Genomic DNA, 21326 nt, shown 5'->3' on the forward strand with positions numbered 1-21326 from the left:
GATGGCCTCATGGTAGCCGGTTGGCTTGCAAAGAACCTCCGTCTTGGAGAAGTCAATGTCATGTGAACCCACTAAATTATAACAGTGATCTGCCACGGCAGAAGAGTTCGTCCTACCGTGTTTCAAGTCTGCTTCATGTTCGCGGATGCAGTCCGAGATATGTGAACTCCTTTGCCTTGATATGTGAACTCCTTTTTCAAGGCTCGCCACGCCTCTCACCGAGCTTATAAGACGCTGCGAATCTTAGCAGAGTTAATTGAAGCTCTGTCGTCCCGACAGTTCTGTTCTTTCACCTGAAGAAGGCTACTTGTGTTGTGGCCGAAATGTCGTGAGAACTTTATTGTCTTATTTTATTTTATTCTTTTATTCTCATTCTACGTGACTTTACCGAAAGAACCATAGAAGAAGTTTTGAAATATATATTTTTTTCCCCGGGCAAAGCCGGGTACTTCCTGCTCGTAGATAACGCAATGCAGCTAGTATTGAGCAAATATCCTACTGTAGTGTCAGTAGATACTACTGTAGAGTCAGTAGACACTACTATAGAGTCAGTAGATACTACTGTAGTGTCAGTAGATACTACTGTAGAGTCAGTAAATACTACTATAGAGTCAGTAGATACTACTGTAGAGTCAGTAGATACTACTGTAGAGTCAGTAGACACTACTATAGAGTCAGTAGATACTACTGTAGTGTCAGTAGATACTACTGTAGAGTCAGTAAATACTACTATAGAGTCAGTAGATACTACTGTAGAGTCAGTAGATACTACTATAGAGTTAGTTGATACTACTATAGAGTCAGTAGATACTACTGTAGAGTCAGTAGATACTACTATAGAGTCAGTAGATACTACTGTAGTGTCGGTAGATACTACTATAGAGTCAGATACTACTATAGCGTCAAATACTATTATATAATCAGTAGATACTACTGTAGTACCACTAGATACAACTGTAGAGTCAATAGCTACTACTATAGAGTCACTAGATACTACTGACTCTATTTAGGCCTTCTGTAAGGCTATTATCATTTTGTTGACGGACAAACGGAACGCCAGGCTTTTATAATAGCTTAGTATTTGTGTATGTATATGCTGTGTTTTTTAAGAGAAAACAAGTTTTGAAATATATATTTTTTTCCCCCCGGGCAAAGCCGGGTACTTCCTGCTCGTAGATGACGCAATGCAGCTGGTATTGAGTAAATATCCTAATGTTTAAAAATAATCTGAAAATTACTCAGTTGAGATTACATACAGCAAAAATGGCCCCCCAACTTAAAAAAAAACTTGACAGGACCCTCCTGAAAAATATTCTTGAGACTCTGTGAGACTCTTCCCGGGTAAACAAGCGTAACAACAACAATAATTTGACAATTCGCGAAATGCCTGTTCTGCAGTGGCTAATTCCGTGCCACTTGCGGGCCGTGCGCAGATGCTGGTGGTGGCCGTGACGGCCTTCTTCAGCATCCTGGTGCTCAACTTCCAGCCCAACTACCACCTGTGGGTGGTGCCACTGGGCCTCGTGTGCCTGCTTGCCTTCCTGGTCGCGGGCTGCCTGCTCTCGCTGCTGAGCAGCGTGTCCGACACCCTCCTCGTCTGCTTCCTCCTCGACTGTCGCGGCAGCAGCGACGGTGGTGCCGACCGGGGTCACGACGCCGACGGCGAGATCCAAGTGTGTGAAGCGGCTGGCTTTGAATGGGGGTGCCCGCCTCTAAGCTTCGGGCCGATTCCGACCCTCCCGGACGTTTGGAGCGCATCGATGCATCGATGCATTGTCTCAACCGCCGTGCCTGGAGATTTGGGCCGGTGCCCCAGTGTGTTAGCCAGTAAAACAATACATTTATTATTTGTCCGTATCATAAACGACTTTTAGTCTTCACGGACATTCACCTGCCTGTCCGCTGCCTTCATGCAAACCAAGCTGCCCGCCTGTCTACTTACATGCCTTCCTATGCACATGCAGTCACTTTTTCATATCAATATATACGTATATATAAACCCATTTGTAGACTTGATTGTGCTTTTCCCTGTTGATGTGTGATGGGACGCAGAAATGTGTGAGCAGAAGCATCAAGAAGCTAGCAGAGTTGGATCGACGGAGAAAGGACAGCAGTGATGCGAGGGATCAGGCTGTAGAGGAACAGGAATTGAGGCCGCTGGTGAGTGATGAGTGCTCACCCCAGCTCACCCCAGCTCACCCCAGCTCTCCACAGCTCACCCCAGCTCTCCACAGCTCACCCCAGCTCCCCCAGCTCACCCCAGCTCTCCACAGCTCACCCCAGCTCTCCACAGCTCACCCCAGCTCTCCACAGCTCACCCCAGCTCTCCACAGCTCACCCCAGCTCTCCACAGCTCACCCCAGCTCTCCACAGCTCACCCCAGCTCACCCCAGCTCTCCACAGCTCACCCCAGCTCACCCCAGCTCACCCCAGCTCTCCACAGCTCACCCCAGCTCTCCACAGCTCACCCCAGCTCACCCCAGCTCTCCACAGCTCACCCCAGCTCTCCACAGCTCACCCCAGCTCTCCACAGCTCACCCCAGCTCTCCACAGCTCTCCACAGCTCTCCCCAGCTGCCTCAAACTCTCTCAAGCTGTCTCCAGGTATCCCTGGCTGTCTCAATTTTTCTCCAGCTGTCTCCAGCTCTCTCCAATTATCTCTAGCCTTGTCCAGCTGTCCTTTCGCAGGAATGGATTGCAGCCAGGAAAAATTGGCCAGTGTGAAAGAGTCGGCCACATCCCCTGTAGAGGGGGTCTCTACAGCTCCCTGTGGTGGAGGCCTTCCATCAGCAGTGGCATGAGCAGGCAGTAGCAGGGCTGCGCCCGTACCCGCAATCCAATGAAGCAGCATGGAATGGTTTTAAGCTGGGAAATGTCTGCAACCGCCTCGAACATTAATAACAACAACAATAAGTCTGATTTATAGCGCGCACGTAATGTGTGTGCAGCGAGCACGCGACACGCTCGTGCAGGTGTGGCTAATGACTCGCCGTGTCCCTCTGCCAGGGTTCACCCAGCGCCACGTGAAGCGCCGAGGCCGGCCCCGTTGCGCCCAGTGGAGGCCCTCGCTCTGCCTGCGCGTCCGCCACCACCGCCGCCCCTCAAGCTGCACTGCACAGAGCCCCGTGTGGTGCTGTCGCGTGGATTGGCAAAACTCAGAGCACGAGCAGTTTTGGGGACTTGATATTAGCCTGCTGGAGTGTGCACTGAGAATTAGAAAATAGCAAATGCAATTAAAACTCAATCGAATAGCATGTTATAGTTATACAAATGATCATTTATTTACACAGCGCCTTTAATTGCGAGATCACAAAGCGTTGTACATGTCAACATTTCAACACTGAATCCAAAACAAAATATATCGGGGCAATTTTTTATGCTATACAGGACAATAGAATTATGGAATACAGATCACACCAAGTCAATGGTCGAGAGCTACAAGAATGATGGAATAGACGCGAGTCCTCGGTCCTGATTTAGAAACACCGAGAGGGCCCGAACCGTGCGTGGGGGTAGAGGGAGCCATGCGTGGGGGTAGAGGAAGCCGTGCGTGGGGGTAGAGGAAGCCACACGCTGAAGGTCTGCTTGCCTCCGTAACCAAGGTTACGGGGTTTTGGCCATCTGCAAAATAATGTTTAATCTTATTGGGTAACGCTGTTGTTTTCAATGTGCGCGCGTGTGTGTGTGTGCTTTTGTTGGGTGTGGTGCCATTGTCGTCAGCACACTGCACTACTAGCCAAGCAGCTAGAATGTAATTCCATGGATAATGGGGGTATATGGGATATGAAGCTGTCCTGGCCACCCCTAACTAGGTAAACTCGGTCTTAAATGAGCGCATGGTGCGGTGTGTAATGAAATGAGCGCTGGTTCGACAAAGGTGACTGGGCGTGGTGCCGGCCACTCTACCCCATCATGCGCTGTGCTAGCTTTAAATAGGAGCTCACTAGCAATGCTTGCCCAAGCAGTGAACAGTTTATAATGTGCGAATAGAACTTTGTCTTCGTAGGTATCGGTGCAGTCCATACAATTCGTAAACAACTCAGAGCATCAATGTCGTCAAGAATTCCACATTTTTGTTCACATTACCAATGTACCACGTTCGGAGGGCGTTAACTGACTGACTTCCGCGAATTTTTTTTACGTGAATTATGAAAGAGGAAAACTTTTTTGTTGTTAAAATTTCTCATTGACGAGGCATTAATTTTTGTTTTAAATTGTGACAATAATGAGCACAATCTTGGGGAAACGGTTGCGATTGCGTGTGGTAGTTGCGCACACACACACGTCGCAAAGCCTCTCACCGCGAGCCCTCCCTGGCTGTAGTCTCCCATTCAAGTCGGATTGACCACGCCGACGGCAGCTTGGGGAGGCTTTCTTCCAGCAGTGGATTGATCATGGCTGATGATGATGATGAGGCCACACTGTGTTTCATTGAGGTTGAATGCATTCATTTGGCATCTCTGCCAATGAATACAGTGTTGTGATCTGTGTTTTATGTAATGAATTATCCATTGAGTATATTTTAAGTGAGAAGAAGTTTCTAGACCCAACTCGCACGAGAGTGCTGTGATACACTACAGTTACATGCGATATTTTTTTAAATGTGTGCGGTTCATATAATTACATTTCTCACCAAGGTGCAGGTATCTTCATCTGACAAACTGGAGATCAGCTCGTCACTCTTAGTGCACTGCTATTTTTCATGATATCGTTTGCATCTTTCTAGCATCTTAAGTGCAGCGGTACCTCAACCCTGTCAAACCAGCGGTGTGCATCTGGGGGGTGGGGGGAGAGGAGGTGTAGATACACTTTGTTTGAGAGAAGGGACATTCATCGGCAGAGCAGAAGCCTGGAATTGAACAGGGCCAGGGAGCTAAGAGCGTGGACGGCTGGGGGGAGAGTGGGAGTAGTTTATTTTTGTATTTTTTACCAAAGGAACATATTTAGAACGTATTTATACATCCGGACAAGCCAAGCGGCTGCACCGCTGGGTGACACTTTGCGGCGTGGCGTTCCGTGTCCACTGCTGCGTGTGCGTGACCCGCCGCCCTGTTGAGGACCGAGGGGAGAGAGCGCACCAGGTGCGTGGCCGAGTGGTTGGCGCGGGGCAGCGGCCACAGACGACGATGCCGAGGCCTTGAACCGGAGCGATGGGAACGCGTGAGCAGAACGCGCTGAGCGCCGCGCCGGCTCGGGAGGGCTTGGTGCTCCACTCTTGGGGCTCGCGTCACCCAAGGCTCACGGTCCTGGAGCGTTCCAAACCCTCACGTAAAAAAATACCAAACTCTGTTAAACATTCAGTCGCCAAAATACCGTTGTAGAGAAGAGTATAACTACGTTTGCTGCCCTTTCATTTTGCATTAATGTCCTGTAGGCATGTATTCTACCTATTATTGCCTTTAGTTATGATTTTAAATAGAGAACGGCGACTGTATATTGTACCTTGATGAAGCAGTGTACAGATGTTAACGTTCAGGAAGTGACAAGACAGGCCTCCTTGCTGCAAAGGCCTGGAACTGAGTTACTTGGGACTGCCGTAAGATGACAAAATTATGAACAAATTAACTCTGCAGTTTGATCAAACCTCCCTTCCTCGATATATCGAGTCATTTTTAATGGTAATTTTAGGATCATGTTTTTTATGTTTTTCCTGTCGAAGCATTTAGAGTTGTCTTTTAGAGGTTAAAACAAAGAATGGCTTTGTGCACAAAATCGTTGAGGGGAGCTTTGTTTTTGTGAGGTTTCTTGGAAAGACCTCGTGTTGCCGTGGGCCAAATGAAACCCCCACTGTACGAGCTGGGTGGAGGTTGAACCGAGCGATGGATACGATGATTTTTGTCACGGGAATTCTCAGTGAATCTCACGGCTGACGTACGTGAATAAATAACTATTCACGGAGAGGTCACGGAATAAGGTGTGGTTGGTGCCTTGCCTTATATTTTTTAAGCAAAGTATATATTAAAAATAAAATAAAACTGTTTAGATGACTATTTAAAAGTAAAACAAAGACTTAAAGCACGTTTCTAAATTTATTTTGATTAGTTCCATTTCCATTTATTTGGTATAGCCCTGTGAGCCATTCGGCTCTTGAATCGGGTGCAACCGCAACAAACAAAAAACAAAAACATGAACAAGAAAACATCTTAAAGTGACTATGTGACTGTGCAAACAGAAAATCCAGGAAAAAAACATCAAAATATTCCTGAAATAACACCGTACACCAACGCTGTGTGCAAAAATCCCAGTGGGATGCAAGTCAAACAACAACAACTACAAGACAACTAAGATTTAGGCCATTAGTCTAACTCCGTACTACAATAAACAAAAACATGGCCAAACCAAAAAAACTTTTTCGAAATAACCAAAATAAAAGCCATAAATGCAATGTAACAGTGATCATAGGGACTGTGACCGAATTTTTAACAATGAACTACATAAATAACATGTAACACCAAACCCTAGAGCCATATTTGAGGTGCCTAATGCGTTTCTACAGTCCTCTTGGGATATTTCACGTTGGACTGCGATCTGTTCAAATTTATGATTGTGTGACTACCGTGACCTGCGGGCCTAAATCTTAGCCTTGAACAAAGATCATAAGTGGTGCCTCCTGATCGTCTGACTTGTTCCTGTATATACAGTACATATACTACATATATATTGCATTTATGCAGAATTAAAAATACAAGAATCTTACTCGCAAATTCCATTGGCTGTGTTGCAGAACTTATGCACTGGAACCATTATGCATATTTGGTACGATAGTGGCACGGTAATGGCACGATAGTGGCACGGTAATGGCACGGTAGTGGCACGGTAGTGGCACGGTAGTGGCACGGTAGTGGCACGGTAGTGGCACGGTAGTGGCACAATTGCTCAGTCACATTGTGGTGTTGGGTTAGATGAGGAAAATTACCAAATGCTCCAGCTTTGTAGCCTGACTGAAGGGTTCACTCACCTTGAAAGCTTGCCAATGAGCTGACCTCCGGCCACCGCCAGTATTTGGATGACGCTGGTTATACGCAACACTTTAGTGATAGATATTTATAATTATTCTCTCGAATAAAAACGATAAACTACAGTGCCATCATGCGTGTGAGGTTGACAATGGCCGACTGGCAGTGCCCAATAGACATCTCCAGCTGCATGCAAATTGTCTACTCGTTGAAGATAGCAGATAACCATATCTCATTCTAATATATTCACGTGTAATAGTATTTGCAAATTGATTTCAACAATTACCTCAACAAAGGGAAGATACTGCTCTTCGGATATCTGTTGGCCTGAAATAACTTATTAGTCCACTGCTACTTCTGGGCTGTTGCATTGCATGAAACAAAGCTGCTTTAAACGAATCTACATCAACACTTTGTATTTAGTTTATATTTAATTTGTATTTAACTTATTGCTACCAAACGTAACCAGGTTTATGCATTTTAACAGGTGTGGTGACTGCCAGGTGACTGCCAGCTAGCTGAACGATGTACTTTGTGAAGTGTTCACCTGAGGTGATGTACTTTGTGAGGTGTTCACCTGAGGTGATGTACTTTATGAAGTGTTCACCTGCGGTGATGTACTTTGTGAAGTGGTCACCTGAGGTGATGTACTTTGTGAAGTGTTCACCTGAGGTGATGTTTAATGCCGCTGTACTTTGTGAAGTGTTCACCGGAGGCGGTGTTTAATGCCGCTGTACTTTATGAAGTGTTCACCTGAGGTGATGTACTTTGTGAAGTGTTCACCTGAGGTGATGTACTTTGTGAAGTGTTCACCTGAGGCGGTGTTTAATGCCGCTGTACTTTATGAAGTGTTCACCTGAGGTGATGTACTTTGTGAAGTGTTCACCTGAGGTGATGTAGTTTGTGAAGTGTTCACTTGAGGTGATGTACTTTATGAAGTGTTCACCTGAGGTGATGTACTTTGTGAAGTGTTCACCTGAGGCGGTGTTTAATGCCGCTGTACTTTATGAAGTGTTCACCTGAGGTGATGTACTTTGTGAAGTGTTCACCTGAGGTGATGTAGTTTGTGAAGTGTTCACCTGAGGTGATGTACTTTATGAAGTGTTCACCTGAGGTGATGTACTTTGTGAAGTGTTCACCTGAGGTGATGTACTTTGTGAAGTGTTCACCTGAGGTGATGTACTTTATGAAGTGTTCACCTGAGGTGATGCACTTTATGAAGTGTTCACCTGAGGTGATGTACTTTGTGAAGTGTTCACCTGAGGTGATGTAGTTTGTGAAGTGTTCACCTGAGGTGATGTACTTTATGAAGTGTTCACCTGAGGTGATGTACTTTGTGAAGTGTTCACCTGAGGTGATGTACTTTATTAAGTGTTCACCTGAGGTGATGTACTTTGTGAAGTGTTCACCTGAGGTGATGTACTTTGTGAAGTGTTCACCTGAGGTGATGTACTTTATGAAGTGTTCACCTGAGGTGATGTACTTTGTGAAGTGTTCATCTGGTGTGATGTACTTTATGAAGTGTTCACCTTAGGTGATGTACTTTGTGAATTGTTCATCTGAGGTGATGTACTTTGTGAAGTGTTCACCTGAGGTGATGTACTTTATGAAGTGTTCACCTGCGGTGATGTACTTTATGAAGTGTTCACCTGAGGTGATGTACTTTGTGAAGTGTTCACCTGAGGTGATGTAGTTTGTGAAGTGTTCACCTGAGGTGATGTACTTTATGAAGTGTTCACCTGAGGTGATGTACTTTATTAAGTGTTCACCTGAGGTGATGTACTTTGTGAAGTGTTCACCTGAGGTGATGTACTTTATTAAGTGTTCACCTGAGGTGATGTACTTTGTGAAGTGTTCACCTGGGGTGATGTACTTTATGAAGTGTTCACCTGAGGTGATGTACTTTATGAAGTGTTCACCTGAGGTGATGTACTTTGTGAAGTGTTCACCTGAGGTGATGTACTTTGTGAAGTGTTCACCTTAGGTGATGTACTTTGTGAAGTGTTCACCTGAGGTGATGTACTTTGTGAAGTGTTCACCTGAGGTGATGTACTTTTTGAAGTGTTCACCTGAGGTGATGTACTTTGTGAAGTGTTCACCTGAGGTGATGTACTTTGTGAAGTGTTCACCTGAGGTGATGTACTTTGTGAAGTGTTCACCTGAGGTGATGTACTTTTTGAAGTGTTCACCTGAGGTGATGTACTTTGTGAAGTGTTCACCTGAGGTGATGTACTTTGTGAAGTGTTCACCTGAGGTGATGTACTTTGTGAAGTGTTCACCTGAGGTGATGTACTTTGTGAAGTGTTCACCTGAGGTGATGTACTTTGTGAAGTGTTCACCTGAGGTGATGTACTTTGTGAAGTGTTCACCTGAGGTGATGTACTTTATGAAGTGTTAACTTGAGGTGATGTACTTTATGAAGTGTTCACCTGAGGTGATGTACTTTGGGAAGTGTTCACCTGAGGTGATGTACTTAGTGAAGTGTTCACCTGAGGTGATGTACTTTGTGAAGTGTTCACCTGAGGTGATGTACTTTATGAAGTGTTCACCTGAGGTGATGTACTTTGTGAAGTGTTCATCTGGTGTGATGTACTTTATGAAGTGTTCACCTTAGGTGATGTACTTTGTGAAGTGTTCATCTGAGGTGATGTACTTTGTGAAGTGTTCACCTGAGGTGATGTACTTTATGAAGTGTTCACCTGCGGTGATGTACTTTATGAAGTGTTCACCTGAGGTGATGTACTTTGTGAAGTGTTCATCTGGGGTGATGTACTTTATGAAGTGTTCACCTTAGGTGATGTACTTTGTGAAGTGTTCACCTGAGGTGATGTACTTCGTGAAGTGTTCACCTGAGGTGATGTACTTTGTGAAGTGTTCACCTGAGGTGATGTACTTTATGAAGTGTTCACCTGAGGTGATGTACTTTGTGAAGTGTTCACCTCAGGTGATGTACTTTGTGAAGTGTTCACCTGAGGTGATGTACTTTGTGAAGTGTTCACCTGAGGTGATGTACTTTATGAAGTGTTCACCTGAGGTGATGTACTTTATGAAGTGTTCACCTGAGGTGATGTACTTTATGAAGTGTTCACCTGAGGTGATGTACTTTATGAAGTGTTCACCTGAGGTGATGTACTTTATGAAGTGTTCATCTGAGGTGATGTACTTTGTGAAGTGTTCACCTGAGGTGATGTGATTTGTGAAGTGTTCACCTGAGGCGGTGTTTAACGCTAGACGTTCAGTGCTTTTTCATTTATATAAGTGAATGCAAAGTGGTCACCATTTAATTTCACATTTATTGTTTTTAACATAATTTTTACTCAAGCTCATTTGAAAGTCACTGTATTGCCTAGCATGTTAAGAATTAATAAACGTAACAACATAATTCCGTGTTTTTTGTATTGATGTGGATTGTTATTATTGACAGGAATATAAAGAATTAGTCACAGAATATGTACCTTTTTATGGATTCATTGCCAGGTGCCTGTCCTGAGACCATCATTCCACTGAATATAAGAACCTGGATTTTTATTGGTGGCAGCTGTGATTTCAAACTATGGATGTAATTTGAGGATATCAACTACATTTATTTACAAATAGATGGGAGATATTAAAGAGATGTGTACAGTATAATTGATTGCGACTTGATCGTTTCACTTCCTTTTTTTACAAGGATTATTTTAAAATCAATGGACTTTCATGATCTTCACGTCTTTACAAGTGAGGCGGTTGTTTTGAAGGTACATTATCAACATTTCCCATCACGATGGTGAGAGTTGACCTCAATGTTGTCGCGTTCACAGCCACGCGGAGTGATTTTTCTCCCCACGGCGAATTGGAGAAATCACGGCCGAGGGCAAATCTCTCACCTTTACAACAACGAGTGCTCCAGATCGGCTTCATTGTGGCCAATTTACACTTATAAAATACATGACATTTACATGTAAATGATATATCCATGTAAATGCCATGCATTGTTAGACATGTAAATGCCTTAATAATCCGCAACGCTTGAGGTCGCATGATGTTAAGTGACGCGTGCAGCGGTGCAGTGGTCACGTGAGCCTTGGGGTGCGTGAGCGGGCGTTAGGTAACTGTGAACGCCACACTGATAACCAACATGCCTTTATTTGGGCATTTAAAGTTACGTGTTTTTGACACAATGAGATGTCTTTTAACGATTCTCATTGAGAAACTTTCTCAGGTGTTGTACAGTTGGAGCAAGGTTTTGTGCAATACGTTTAGAGCAACATTTGTGCACGCCCCGTGAGTTGGCACGAACGATTGTATTTATCAGCATCACTCATGACTCCAAAGTGTTGAATTTGTATGCCCCGAAAATACATTTTACTCCGTCACAAACCAGGGTCTCTGGCGATAGTTGTGCCCGTGGCTGTGTGCTGCTAATTGCAGGGTAACGGAGGAGAGGCCACCTTCAATTGTGACAATTTCACTGGGAAGGTTTCACGGGCACGGCAGCTGTCAGCAAACGCACACACACAGAGATAAAGCTCTTCGATCCAGATGAGCGCTAAGTCGGTACCTCGGGATGATCCCAGATTTAAAGGGCATTGACGTGCAGCAGCAGCAGATGCTGGCTGCAAACGGACCCCTCACATCTCAGCTGGGCACCCAAGGTAAGCTAACGGTCTCCTCTCCTAACGCCGTTCAAGATTCAGCGAAGATAATACCACATAGATGTATGATATTATTAACACGTCTATACTCCAGACGTAATGTAAAGCAATCTTAGATGTACTAATTTACAAGGCTGTTTGGCAACATAGCGTCAATGTGCAGGAAAAGTAAAACATGTTGCTGTTTAAAGTTTTCAATTCCTGTTTAGGTGGTTTACATTTTGAGTTCCACATTTACTTTATGATCTCTGTTTTAAGATGTGAAGTTATGTGTGCAAAGGCAATGAGTGATGAGAGCAGAGCAGACAGGGATGGTTTATAATAGAGGTCTTTTGGGTTAGATCGCGTAAATATATAAATGTGTCGTTAAAACCCGCCACCACCCGACACAGCCAACTAGTAAAGGTTGCCACGTAAACAGAACGTGGCCAATTCGTCAATAGTACAGCACTAACCGGTGTGTTGGAGAGCCAAGCCACAACATTAACAATCTGAGTACGACGTTTCGCCAGTAATTACAACTAGCTTCATCAGGCGACAGCCAGATTTGTGGAGAAGTCCTCCTGTTTCGTTCCTTATATAGAGGCGTAGATGTGGTGACCACGCTTCTGTGCTCTTGCACCACGTGGGGGGGATTACTGGGGCAATGTACATTATGCATTATGCGAGCCCTTTGATTTTGTCCTTCCTGGCTATTGTGTTTATTATTATTAACCAATAATTGAAGTAAGCTGCCCTTCATAGGCATGCATATAAATAAAGTATTATTTTATTATTGGCTTCCACGCAGCTCTAAGGCGGTAGCTATCCGAACGGTTAAAATGATTTATTTGCTGTTTCCGGGAAGGAGTCTGCTTTAAGGTATGCTCCTAAACTGTGTTTTAGAGTGACATTCCTATTATCCGTGTTCCTATCATCTGGCACTCCTATTACTCGTGGCCCGCATCTACAAAACACGTGAATTGATGCTTCCGTGCCGAACACAGCCATTGATGTCGTTGTAAGTTCTCTGGAAACGCCACTCAATGATGGTGACGAAACTTGCAGACTTTGACTTCACTTTAACGAACGATTATTTCAGTCTCAGAATGATTTCTTGTGTATTTAAGAAACCAGTTGTACACATAAGTATTGAGTAAGGTTTAACATATTAGGTATGTTTTTACATCAAGGCTAAGTAGTTTGAGAGCAGTTCCAAAGAACATAAAGACATAGCAAACATCGCAAGTTTAGGTGGAGAAGCAGCTTCTTAAATTGTATTGCCATTTATGTTTCAGTTCCCGTGAATGACAGACGGGTCATACCAGTGTGAGTTGGCTAACTTCCCTTTGCTCGGATTACATAACAATAACAGAAACTTAAACGTATTCCTCCATGCATGACCGTTTCGTAAGCGGTAGGCGAAGGCATACATCTTGATGACCTTTGTCAGATTATTTATTCAGACGGCAGGAGGAATCCGATGAGCTATGAAGCTCTTTTTCACAGATGTCCGGTCGTGGGAAAGGAAGCCTCTTGGATGCGTGGCCATGGCGTGCTTAGCTGCAGACGAGAGAGGGCCTCAGCCTCATTGCCTTCAAGTCCTTGTGGTTAGCGTGGCAACACACATGTAGCAATTACTGTCCATCACTCTACTATTAATGTTTACTTACCCAGGAACAACACACCAAGTGCGAAGGCTTTTTTACCGGAGCGTCGTGCTACATTTGGATGTTTGGCCAACACCAATAACGCTTTATATTTTAGCTATGGGAGACAACTGGAGACCCCAGAGGGAGGCAGGGGGGGGATGTGCTCAGAGGCGCCCTCGTTAGAGATCAAACCCAAGTCCTTACTGCTGTGAGGAGCGAGTGTTACCACTGTGACACCCTGCCGACGTATAACTAATGCAGTAAACAATGATGAACTCTATTTAGTCGTATTAATATGACTTTATAACACCAAATACACTGTGAATGCAGGGTGCTTCAACACGAATATTAACACTTCTGAGCATTTGCTACAATACCACAATAAATGCGCTGCCTCCGGGCTCTGGAGAAGATTCCAGGCCACGTGTTGACAACGATGGCGAACAAGTGGGGACTCTTTTGACTTTTTGAAGCTATTAACATGACATTTGTTATCATGTTACGGGGTATTATCCGTTCTTTTTCCATTAAAAACGATAGTCCCGTATAAGTGTTAACATTTAGTTTGAAGCGCCCTGCATATAAAAACGACACAATTGGCTTGAATTGAGCTTTGAGGCGAGGTTGGCTGTGTCGGCTTCGTCTTCGCGTTTCGGTGGAAACGCGCCCAGCCGCCTCAAGTCCTCCGAGCCCCGAGCCGGGGTCCACGCGGCCGCCTCGCGATGCCCCCCCCCCCCGTGCGGCCTCTGCAGTCGGGGTCCCGGCATGCGCCGTACGTAGCCAACCGTGGTAATAGGAGGCGCGGCACACGAGAGAGTCGGTAGCCAGCGCCATGCCCGACCGCCTTTGTCTCCTCCATGCCGATGTTTTGACACAACTCGACAGACATTCGTTGGAGGCTGAATCGATCTAGGGGAGCGTGGTGCACGAACACGCCACTGCCTCTCCCTCCCCTACGTCGGGGTAGAATTGCGGCGCTAAGCCAAAGACGGCTTAGCCACAGATAATTAATGATAGCTTCACGCTCATCAAAAACAAAGGTGACGACCGTGACCACGACGAAGATGGCAATCTTGAAGATAGTTGGAGCGATGATGATGCTGGTTATGGTGATAGTTTTTCTAATGAAGGTAGATGATAGTGATGACGAGGACAGCGGTTCTAATGATGATGCTGGTCATGATTGGTGATGAATGAATACGCTGCTGCTGTAGCTACCTATGATCCACCAACCGCTACCCTGTGGCGATCCATCAAACGTAACACACCGGGTATTCATTTACGGCCGAGTTTCCCTAGGAGATGATCAAAACAGGTGACACTGATTTTTGTCGTGATGAGACATCGATGCGACGTTGCCACTAAGTGTGGGTTTCATCTGGGCTAAATCCCCAAGTCAAGGAATTAATTTGTACGGAGATCTGGTGGCATTGTGTTGGACTTTATTGCAGTAGACTGCACATTGTTGATAATAGACTTGGGTTAACTGAGACATATTTTTGGTTTTCACTTGCACTGGAAGAGGTTGGTGACCGTGACACCTGCACCCGAACCACACATCCAGCCGCTGCATGAGTAGCGGGTTCTGTTTTGTACGGAATCGCGACCGCACATTAAAATCAAAATGTGGAATTTGTCTGATTTTCTGCAAACATGGCCATCGGCCCACCAAACAGTGGCACAATGAGGGATACAATAGCTACACGAATCTGGCAACAGCTTGCATGCAGCGAGCCAGCTACTTTAGTCGGCTTTGCCACAGCTCACCCAAGGGAGGCACGTGAGTCATCCGCAACACATTTGAGCTTTTTGTGGAAGTAAAAAAAAAACCCTGGTAAGTTTATTAATAATTTAAACACATTTTAACAATGGTCGAGTAAACGATTTCACCATTTTGTTATTTTTGTTGCTAATGTAACTTTGCAAAACAATTCCATTTTCAGAGATTTTGTAACAACCCCTCCACCTCATTTATATCCCAGATGAGCCCTGCGTCCGTATCGCCGTTGTTTGCACGTTCCTAAAAACAAAGTTTCGTTTTGTGAGTTTTCCTACAAACGAAGTGAACGTTGCGCAACGGCGGCCCGTTCCTCCAGCAGTCCTTGGCGCTGTGCGTCCGACGCTACAATCCCGCACCTCGCTCAGTGGCGCTGTCGCCTCGTCGCGGCTGGGATGGACGAATGGCGAACGTTTGTGTCCAAATCAAATTTGAACGTTTGTGTGTTCGTTCGTTCGTCGCCCTTGTACCGGGCTCGCCACGACACATAGCGTGATGCTAATTGTGATTTGGTTAAAATATAGACAAGGTAATACAATTCGGGTTAAAAGTAAAAAAGAAAACGATCAGTTAAAGTTGAATGCCAATGGGCACTGGCCCTAGCTATCTATAGTTATTTATAATCACAGACATGATACATGTATGTATGCATGTTTAAATTATTTCGCAAACCGTGCGTAGCCAACAGTGCTAATCGGAGGGGCGGGGAAGGACAACAAACGAACATTTATATTAAATCACCACTCTGACACGTTGCTACAGCATGTTACATTTTGCACTTCAACGGCACGGAAACGCCGTTCAAGTTTTAATCCATACCAGCGATAGGCACTGGAAATGAAGCCAGACACTTCTATTTGTAATCGTCGACTGAGCGGCATTGCTAGATAAGCCATTTGTGTTTCAGCTGCCAGTGACACTTTACCAGCTGGTCGGTTGCAAAATGGAAATTTACCCAATGCACTAAAAAAATAATGTTGCATTTAATATATATTTTGTATGTATCTCGCAAAGTTCCTATTACAACGGTTTCTAAACAAGGCCTACTGCTTCTGTCATATGGCCTATCAATAGCAACCATTAGCTTTTAAGCTGTGATTTAGCCATTCAATGGCTTTGTCTCAGAGTTGGTGAATTGCAGATACACCGCCTTCAATGTTGTATTTCAGGCAGCGCCAAGGTATAAAGGCCTCCTGAAGCCTGGCGGACTTGGTTTAAAGCTAACGCAGCAAGCCTTTTCAGAAAGGCGCAATCCACTCCAGGTCCGTGACCCACGTGATCCACGTGGATGGTTCCACGCCAACTCGTCCACCTCTCCGTCTCATCGCGCTGTTCTTTATTCACGAGCGGCTGTTCCCCTCACTGGACGGCCACACCGTACCTCACCGCACGTGGCAGAGCGGAGGGGCATGGTAAGGGTTGCCACCTGTCTGAATGTGACCTGGACAGACCGGGAATTGGCATGATTTGTGTTCGGGTGGCAGAAACTAATTGATACCGAGACCCGCGAGCGGTCTTGTGTTGAGCTGTTTTGTGTTGAGCTGTGTTGTGTTGAGCTGCGTTGTGTTGAGCTGCGTTGTGTGAACTGTATTGCAGTAGAGCGCACAGTTTTGATGATAGGCCTCGGCTGACCGAGGAATATGTCTGGCTGTTGGTCTGTGGAAAGGTGGCAACCCCAAGAGATCGTGTTCCTTGCTTATCGCTTGGAAAGTCGATGCAAAAGTTGCTTCTGTAAAACCTTGTGTCCTCATGTATCAGCTCAAATCTAAGACTAGTAAACATAAGGTATATTCACATAAACAGATCATTCATCTCAATCATCTCTTTTTTGTCAGCAGCTTTATTTTGTTATCTCACGTCATTTGATTTTTGTCTCAATTCCATCCGCCGATCTCTCGTCTATATATCTTACTGTCATCTCACTTGGATGTATTACGTTGAAACACAATTTCAGCCTAACTTTCATTCAGATTTATCGTCTCTAGGCCAATGCAGAAAATGGTACCACCTACTACAGCACAACTTTAGCTGTGCCCCTGTGAATTATCCAGCGAATTTGAGCAAAAGCTTGTACAATCCCACTTCAAGTGGCTATCACCGGTGTAGGCCACGTAGAGGCGTTGGCACCATTGTAGTGTTTAGTTTGTTGTCCTTCACCAGCACCTCCGATGAGCACGTTTGGCTACGAGCGGTGCGACAGAGGTTCAACATACCTCTGATGGTACCGACAAGTGAGATATCTGGTCTGGGCTCGTGGCCTATGAGCTCAAGAATGTGCGTATGATGCCCCAGCGGCACCAGCAGCAGCAGCAATTCTCGATTCTATTATTCATCTAACAACCCTCAGGGTGATGCCCATCTCGACTGCCGCCACGCTGTGAGCCAAATCGCCGAGAGCTGCGTGTCGGAGCTGTTCCTGACCTGTACGCTCATCCTCAACAACCGTGACTGGGACGAGTTGGACACCGAGCAACAGCTGTGCCTGCGCCTGCGCAACAAGCTGCTGCTGCTCTACTTCGGCTCGGGCAGCTGCGACGACTGCCGCGCCTTCACGCGCGTGCTGCGCAGGTTCTGGACGCGGCTCACGGACCCGGCGCACGTGGAGCGCGCCGCGCCGCTGGCGCTCGTCTACATCTCGCACGACCCCAGCGCCGACTGCCAGCGCGCCTACATGCAGCACAGCATGCCCAGCCAGTGGCTGAGCCTGCGCCACGGAGACCCGCTCGCCTCGTGAGTCCGCCTCGGACTCCCTCGCGGCCGTCGCCTGCGGCGGAAACGCCGATTGAACCGCGCGCTCGAATGCTCCGGCGACTCCTGTAATCCGCGGCGTTTTAAACCGGCGGAGTGCCGCGTTGCGCGAGATATTTTTTAATGATCGTGATAACGGTGGGGTGCAAGGCCACCCCCACGCTCATCACACCGCTGCTGGTACCCCCCCTCCCCTTTCCCCCGTCGATCGAGCGCCATGTCGCCCTCTCAGGGAGCTCGGGCGCCGCTTCGAGGTGCGGGCGCTGCCGTCCGTGGTGGTGCTGCAGCCCAGCGGCGAGGAGGTAACTCGCGCCGGCGCGGAGGAGATCCGGCGTCTGGGCGAAGCCGCCTTTGCGAACTGGCGCGAGGCTGCCGAGGTGCTGGACCGCGGCTTCCTCCTCGCCGAGGACTTTGAGGAGGTGGAGACGCCGTTCCGCAGCCTGTCCCACCACCTGCGCAGCCTCTTCTACAAGGCTGAGAAGGAGAAGCAGGGGCCCGACGACTTCCTTCGAGACGGCGCCGTCTAAGCCAAGGGGCGAAATCTGCCACGCGTAGCCGTAGGTCTCGAAGATAACCATCGCTTGCTTCCGTCTGGCTCTGTCCGGGTCGATGACCCGAAAATTATTTCTGCACCCGGGACACCGCACCCAGTCGAGCCCCTGCTGTGGTTCAGGTTGCCCGTCACATGCCTAATCCGGCCTACCAGTGACCCCGCACCCGGCACACCACATCCACCATACCTCTCGATGTGACTGTGGCTGCTTGTCACGTGCTGTCCACTCTAGTCTAACAGCGACCCAGAAATTATGAGCAAGGAAGTCGTGAAAATAACAATAGGAAATAATTGTTTTAAGGTCAGTCTTAGCTACAAACGTGACATCTATTAAATAATGCCCTGAGCTGAGTTCATGATCCGGCTTCTCAAACTACCTGACCCTTTGGGGAACTGGGACAGAACTGAGTCAGCTTCATTCAGCCTCATCCGTAAAGCCGGATAAATCCCTCAGTTCATTTAGTAATTATAACAACAATAGTAATAATCTTCAGCCCTTGTCAATCCACTGCTAGATGCAGGCCTCCCCATGGCTTTAGGTCATAGAGGCTGCCTGACCAGACGTGTACATGTGGGCTGGGGATAGAGAGGGTTCTCCAGAGACTGTTCAGATATCGCTCGCCACTCGTGTTAGACTCAAGCTCAGGTAGCCAGGTTCAAAGCCCCGTGCTCCAAACAATGTGTCACTGCCCTCGCAATAGTTATTTTATTTAATCAGATATTGTCACCGCAAATTGAGCGTGATTATGTTAGTTGATTTTTTACCGTTTTGTATTTTGATAGCTTCACCGAAAACATATGCTCAAAAGATATGGCTTATTCTCTCTGGTTATTTCGGTAGAGCCACGTAGATAGAAAATATAATAATAGAACACGACGTTTCGGTCGCAACACAAGCGTCCGTCATCGAAGATATTATTTCTCACCTGATGACGGACGCTTGTGTTGTGACCAAAACGTCGTGTTCTATTATTATATTTTTCTATCTACGTGACTTTACCGAAAGAACCAGAGAGTATGGATTCCTGCAGTCACGAAAGCTTCAAATCAAGATGTTGCTTATTAATCAACAGGACGCTGAAGCGTAGCTTTCACGTCCATGGCACAGGAGAACACCGATGTTCTTGATCACAGTTACAGGAAGCATATGCAGCAGTCCTGAGACTACAACCTGCCCTGTCTGGTCTGCAAAAAAACAAAGACAAAAACCCCCCGTATAGCCTTAATAGACTGTTGGGGTAAGTGCTGTTAGCGAGCACCTTTTAAAGCCAGCACGGCACACGAGGGGGTAGGTGACCAGCACCACGCCCGGCAGCCTTTGTCTCCCCAGTGGCGATAAATACACCAGGTCCTCATTTGAGGCTGAGTCGACCTAGGGGAGGCCAGGACCGGATCAGATAATGGTCACTGGTGTTAGCCGTGAGCGGGAATTAAACTCGGATCGTTGGGTTCGTAGCACAGCACGCTAATCGTTGTGCCACCGCTCCACGCGCACACACCGCTCCGCACACACGCACACACCGCTCCACACGCACACACGCACACACCGCTCCGCACACACGCACACGCACACAACGCTCCACACGCACACACCGCTACACACGCACACACGCACACACCGCTCCACACGCACACACGCACACACCGCTCTACACGTACACACGCACACACCGCTCCACACGCACACACCATTCCACACGCACACACGCACACACCGCTCCACACGCACACACGCACACACCGCTCCACACGCACACACGCACACACGCACACACCGCTCCACACGTACACACGCACACACGTACACACGCACACACCGCTCCACACGCACACGCCCCGAGGGGGAAGCGCCACCACCACCACCACCCTCAAGCAGCAGTCACCTTGCCCGCCTCGTGCTACCGAGCTCAGCGCGGTTCCCACGGGGCGCAGCCCAACCCCGCCCCCCCCCCGGCTCATGAGTAAGGTGAACGTTTTGCCTTATCGTTGATTGGGACCAGTTTCCTGCTACCGTCACGATGAAGTTGTTTGAGATTGGAGACTTAAACACAGCCTCTTTGTCTTTTCATGTCCGATTTCTTGTCCCTCGTTTGCTGTGCGAACTGAAAAATGATCTTCCTCTCTATGTGTGTGCTCCCGTCCTGCACCAACATCTCCACATCCACTGCTCAGCCCTTCACATCTCCTGGCACGCCACTCGGTACCGCCTCCTTCTTTGATTCGCTGTCCACCTCTACCCTAGGGGTCCCTTCTGTTCCTACGACGTGTCTGTATAATTAGTGATTGTACTTTGTTATGTGTATGTTGAGCAGAGCCTCAAAGTTGCAATTGATGATGTGTCACTATTTATTGTTGCCTCTTGTAAATTGTCATTGTTCATCTTCTAGTTTTATACATTTTGAACGATGCAAGATTTTAAGCCAGGTTCATGTAATGAGATTAAACTGTTGATGCTTAAATGAAATAATAAAATTATACTGCATTAGTTAAATCATATTATTTAGACCTAACATTTGAAATCACTAACGTCTTTACTTGAAACATATATATCTCAATTTTAATATTGCTATCACGTGCCTGTGTGCGATCTCAGTAGAAGGGACAGTATCTTTCTTGGCAAAATAAAGGTGTAGCCCTGAAATTGCTTGTTTGAGTTATCAATTGACCCAACAAAAACATTTATAATGTTTTCAAATATGTATAAAAGATATATGTAACATTGAATTCTGAATGGGGCATCACTCAGGAAATGTCGTGTAATATTGTATTCCCAGATTTAGTATTTACATGGCAGATGCATCACATCAATAATGCTGTCACCATTGCACGACTGCAGATCAAAAGAGCGGTGAGGTGTTATTCGGTTTTATGTCCATTGAGGGAATAAAGTCAAGTGACGTTAATTTAATAATTAAGCTATAACGTGATGACAACTCTGCCAGCTGTGGAAACATTTACGAATCGGAGAAATGGCTGAATTAGGGAAAGCATTCAAGGGCTTCGAGTCGTCATGTAGTTGATCAGACGA

General features: G+C 46.5%; 2 protein-coding genes across 3 annotated transcripts in view; both read left to right on the forward strand.

Moving 5' to 3' along the window:
- LOC116948797 (choline transporter-like protein 1) overlaps nt 1-10337 on the forward strand; it is a 54471-nt gene extending 44134 nt beyond the window's left edge. Inside the window, exons 14-17 of one of the 2 annotated variants that reach the window (XR_012945949.1) lie at nt 1434-1673; nt 2053-2160; nt 3006-8909; nt 8940-10337. Coding sequence is in view for 1 of the 2 variants with exons in the window: in XM_032965897.2 (XP_032821788.2) it covers nt 1434-1673; nt 2053-2160; nt 3006-3026 (369 nt within the window). In the remaining variant the exon portion in view is untranslated. Of the gene's footprint in view, nt 1-1433; nt 1674-2052; nt 2161-3005 lie in introns of both variants that reach the window. The other variant, XM_032965897.2, reaches the window with a different exon arrangement.
- Nucleotides 8943-20939, forward strand: NXNL1 (nucleoredoxin like 1). The gene is made up of 5 exons (XM_076071746.1): nt 8943-9329; nt 9750-9964; nt 11535-11589; nt 17345-17727; nt 17978-20939. Exons 1-5 carry the CDS (start codon nt 8943-8945, stop codon nt 18270-18272), a joined length of 1335 nt encoding a protein of 444 aa, XP_075927861.1. The 3' UTR covers nt 18273-20939.
- The last annotated feature ends 387 nt before the right edge of the window (nt 20940-21326 follow it).

Source organism: Petromyzon marinus, chromosome 35 (genome assembly GCF_048934315.1).
Source record: "Petromyzon marinus isolate PM22_M1 ecotype Great Lakes invasive population chromosome 35, UKy_Petmar_22M1.pri1.0, whole genome shotgun sequence".
Taxonomy (NCBI): domain Eukaryota; kingdom Metazoa; phylum Chordata; class Hyperoartia; order Petromyzontiformes; family Petromyzontidae; genus Petromyzon; species Petromyzon marinus.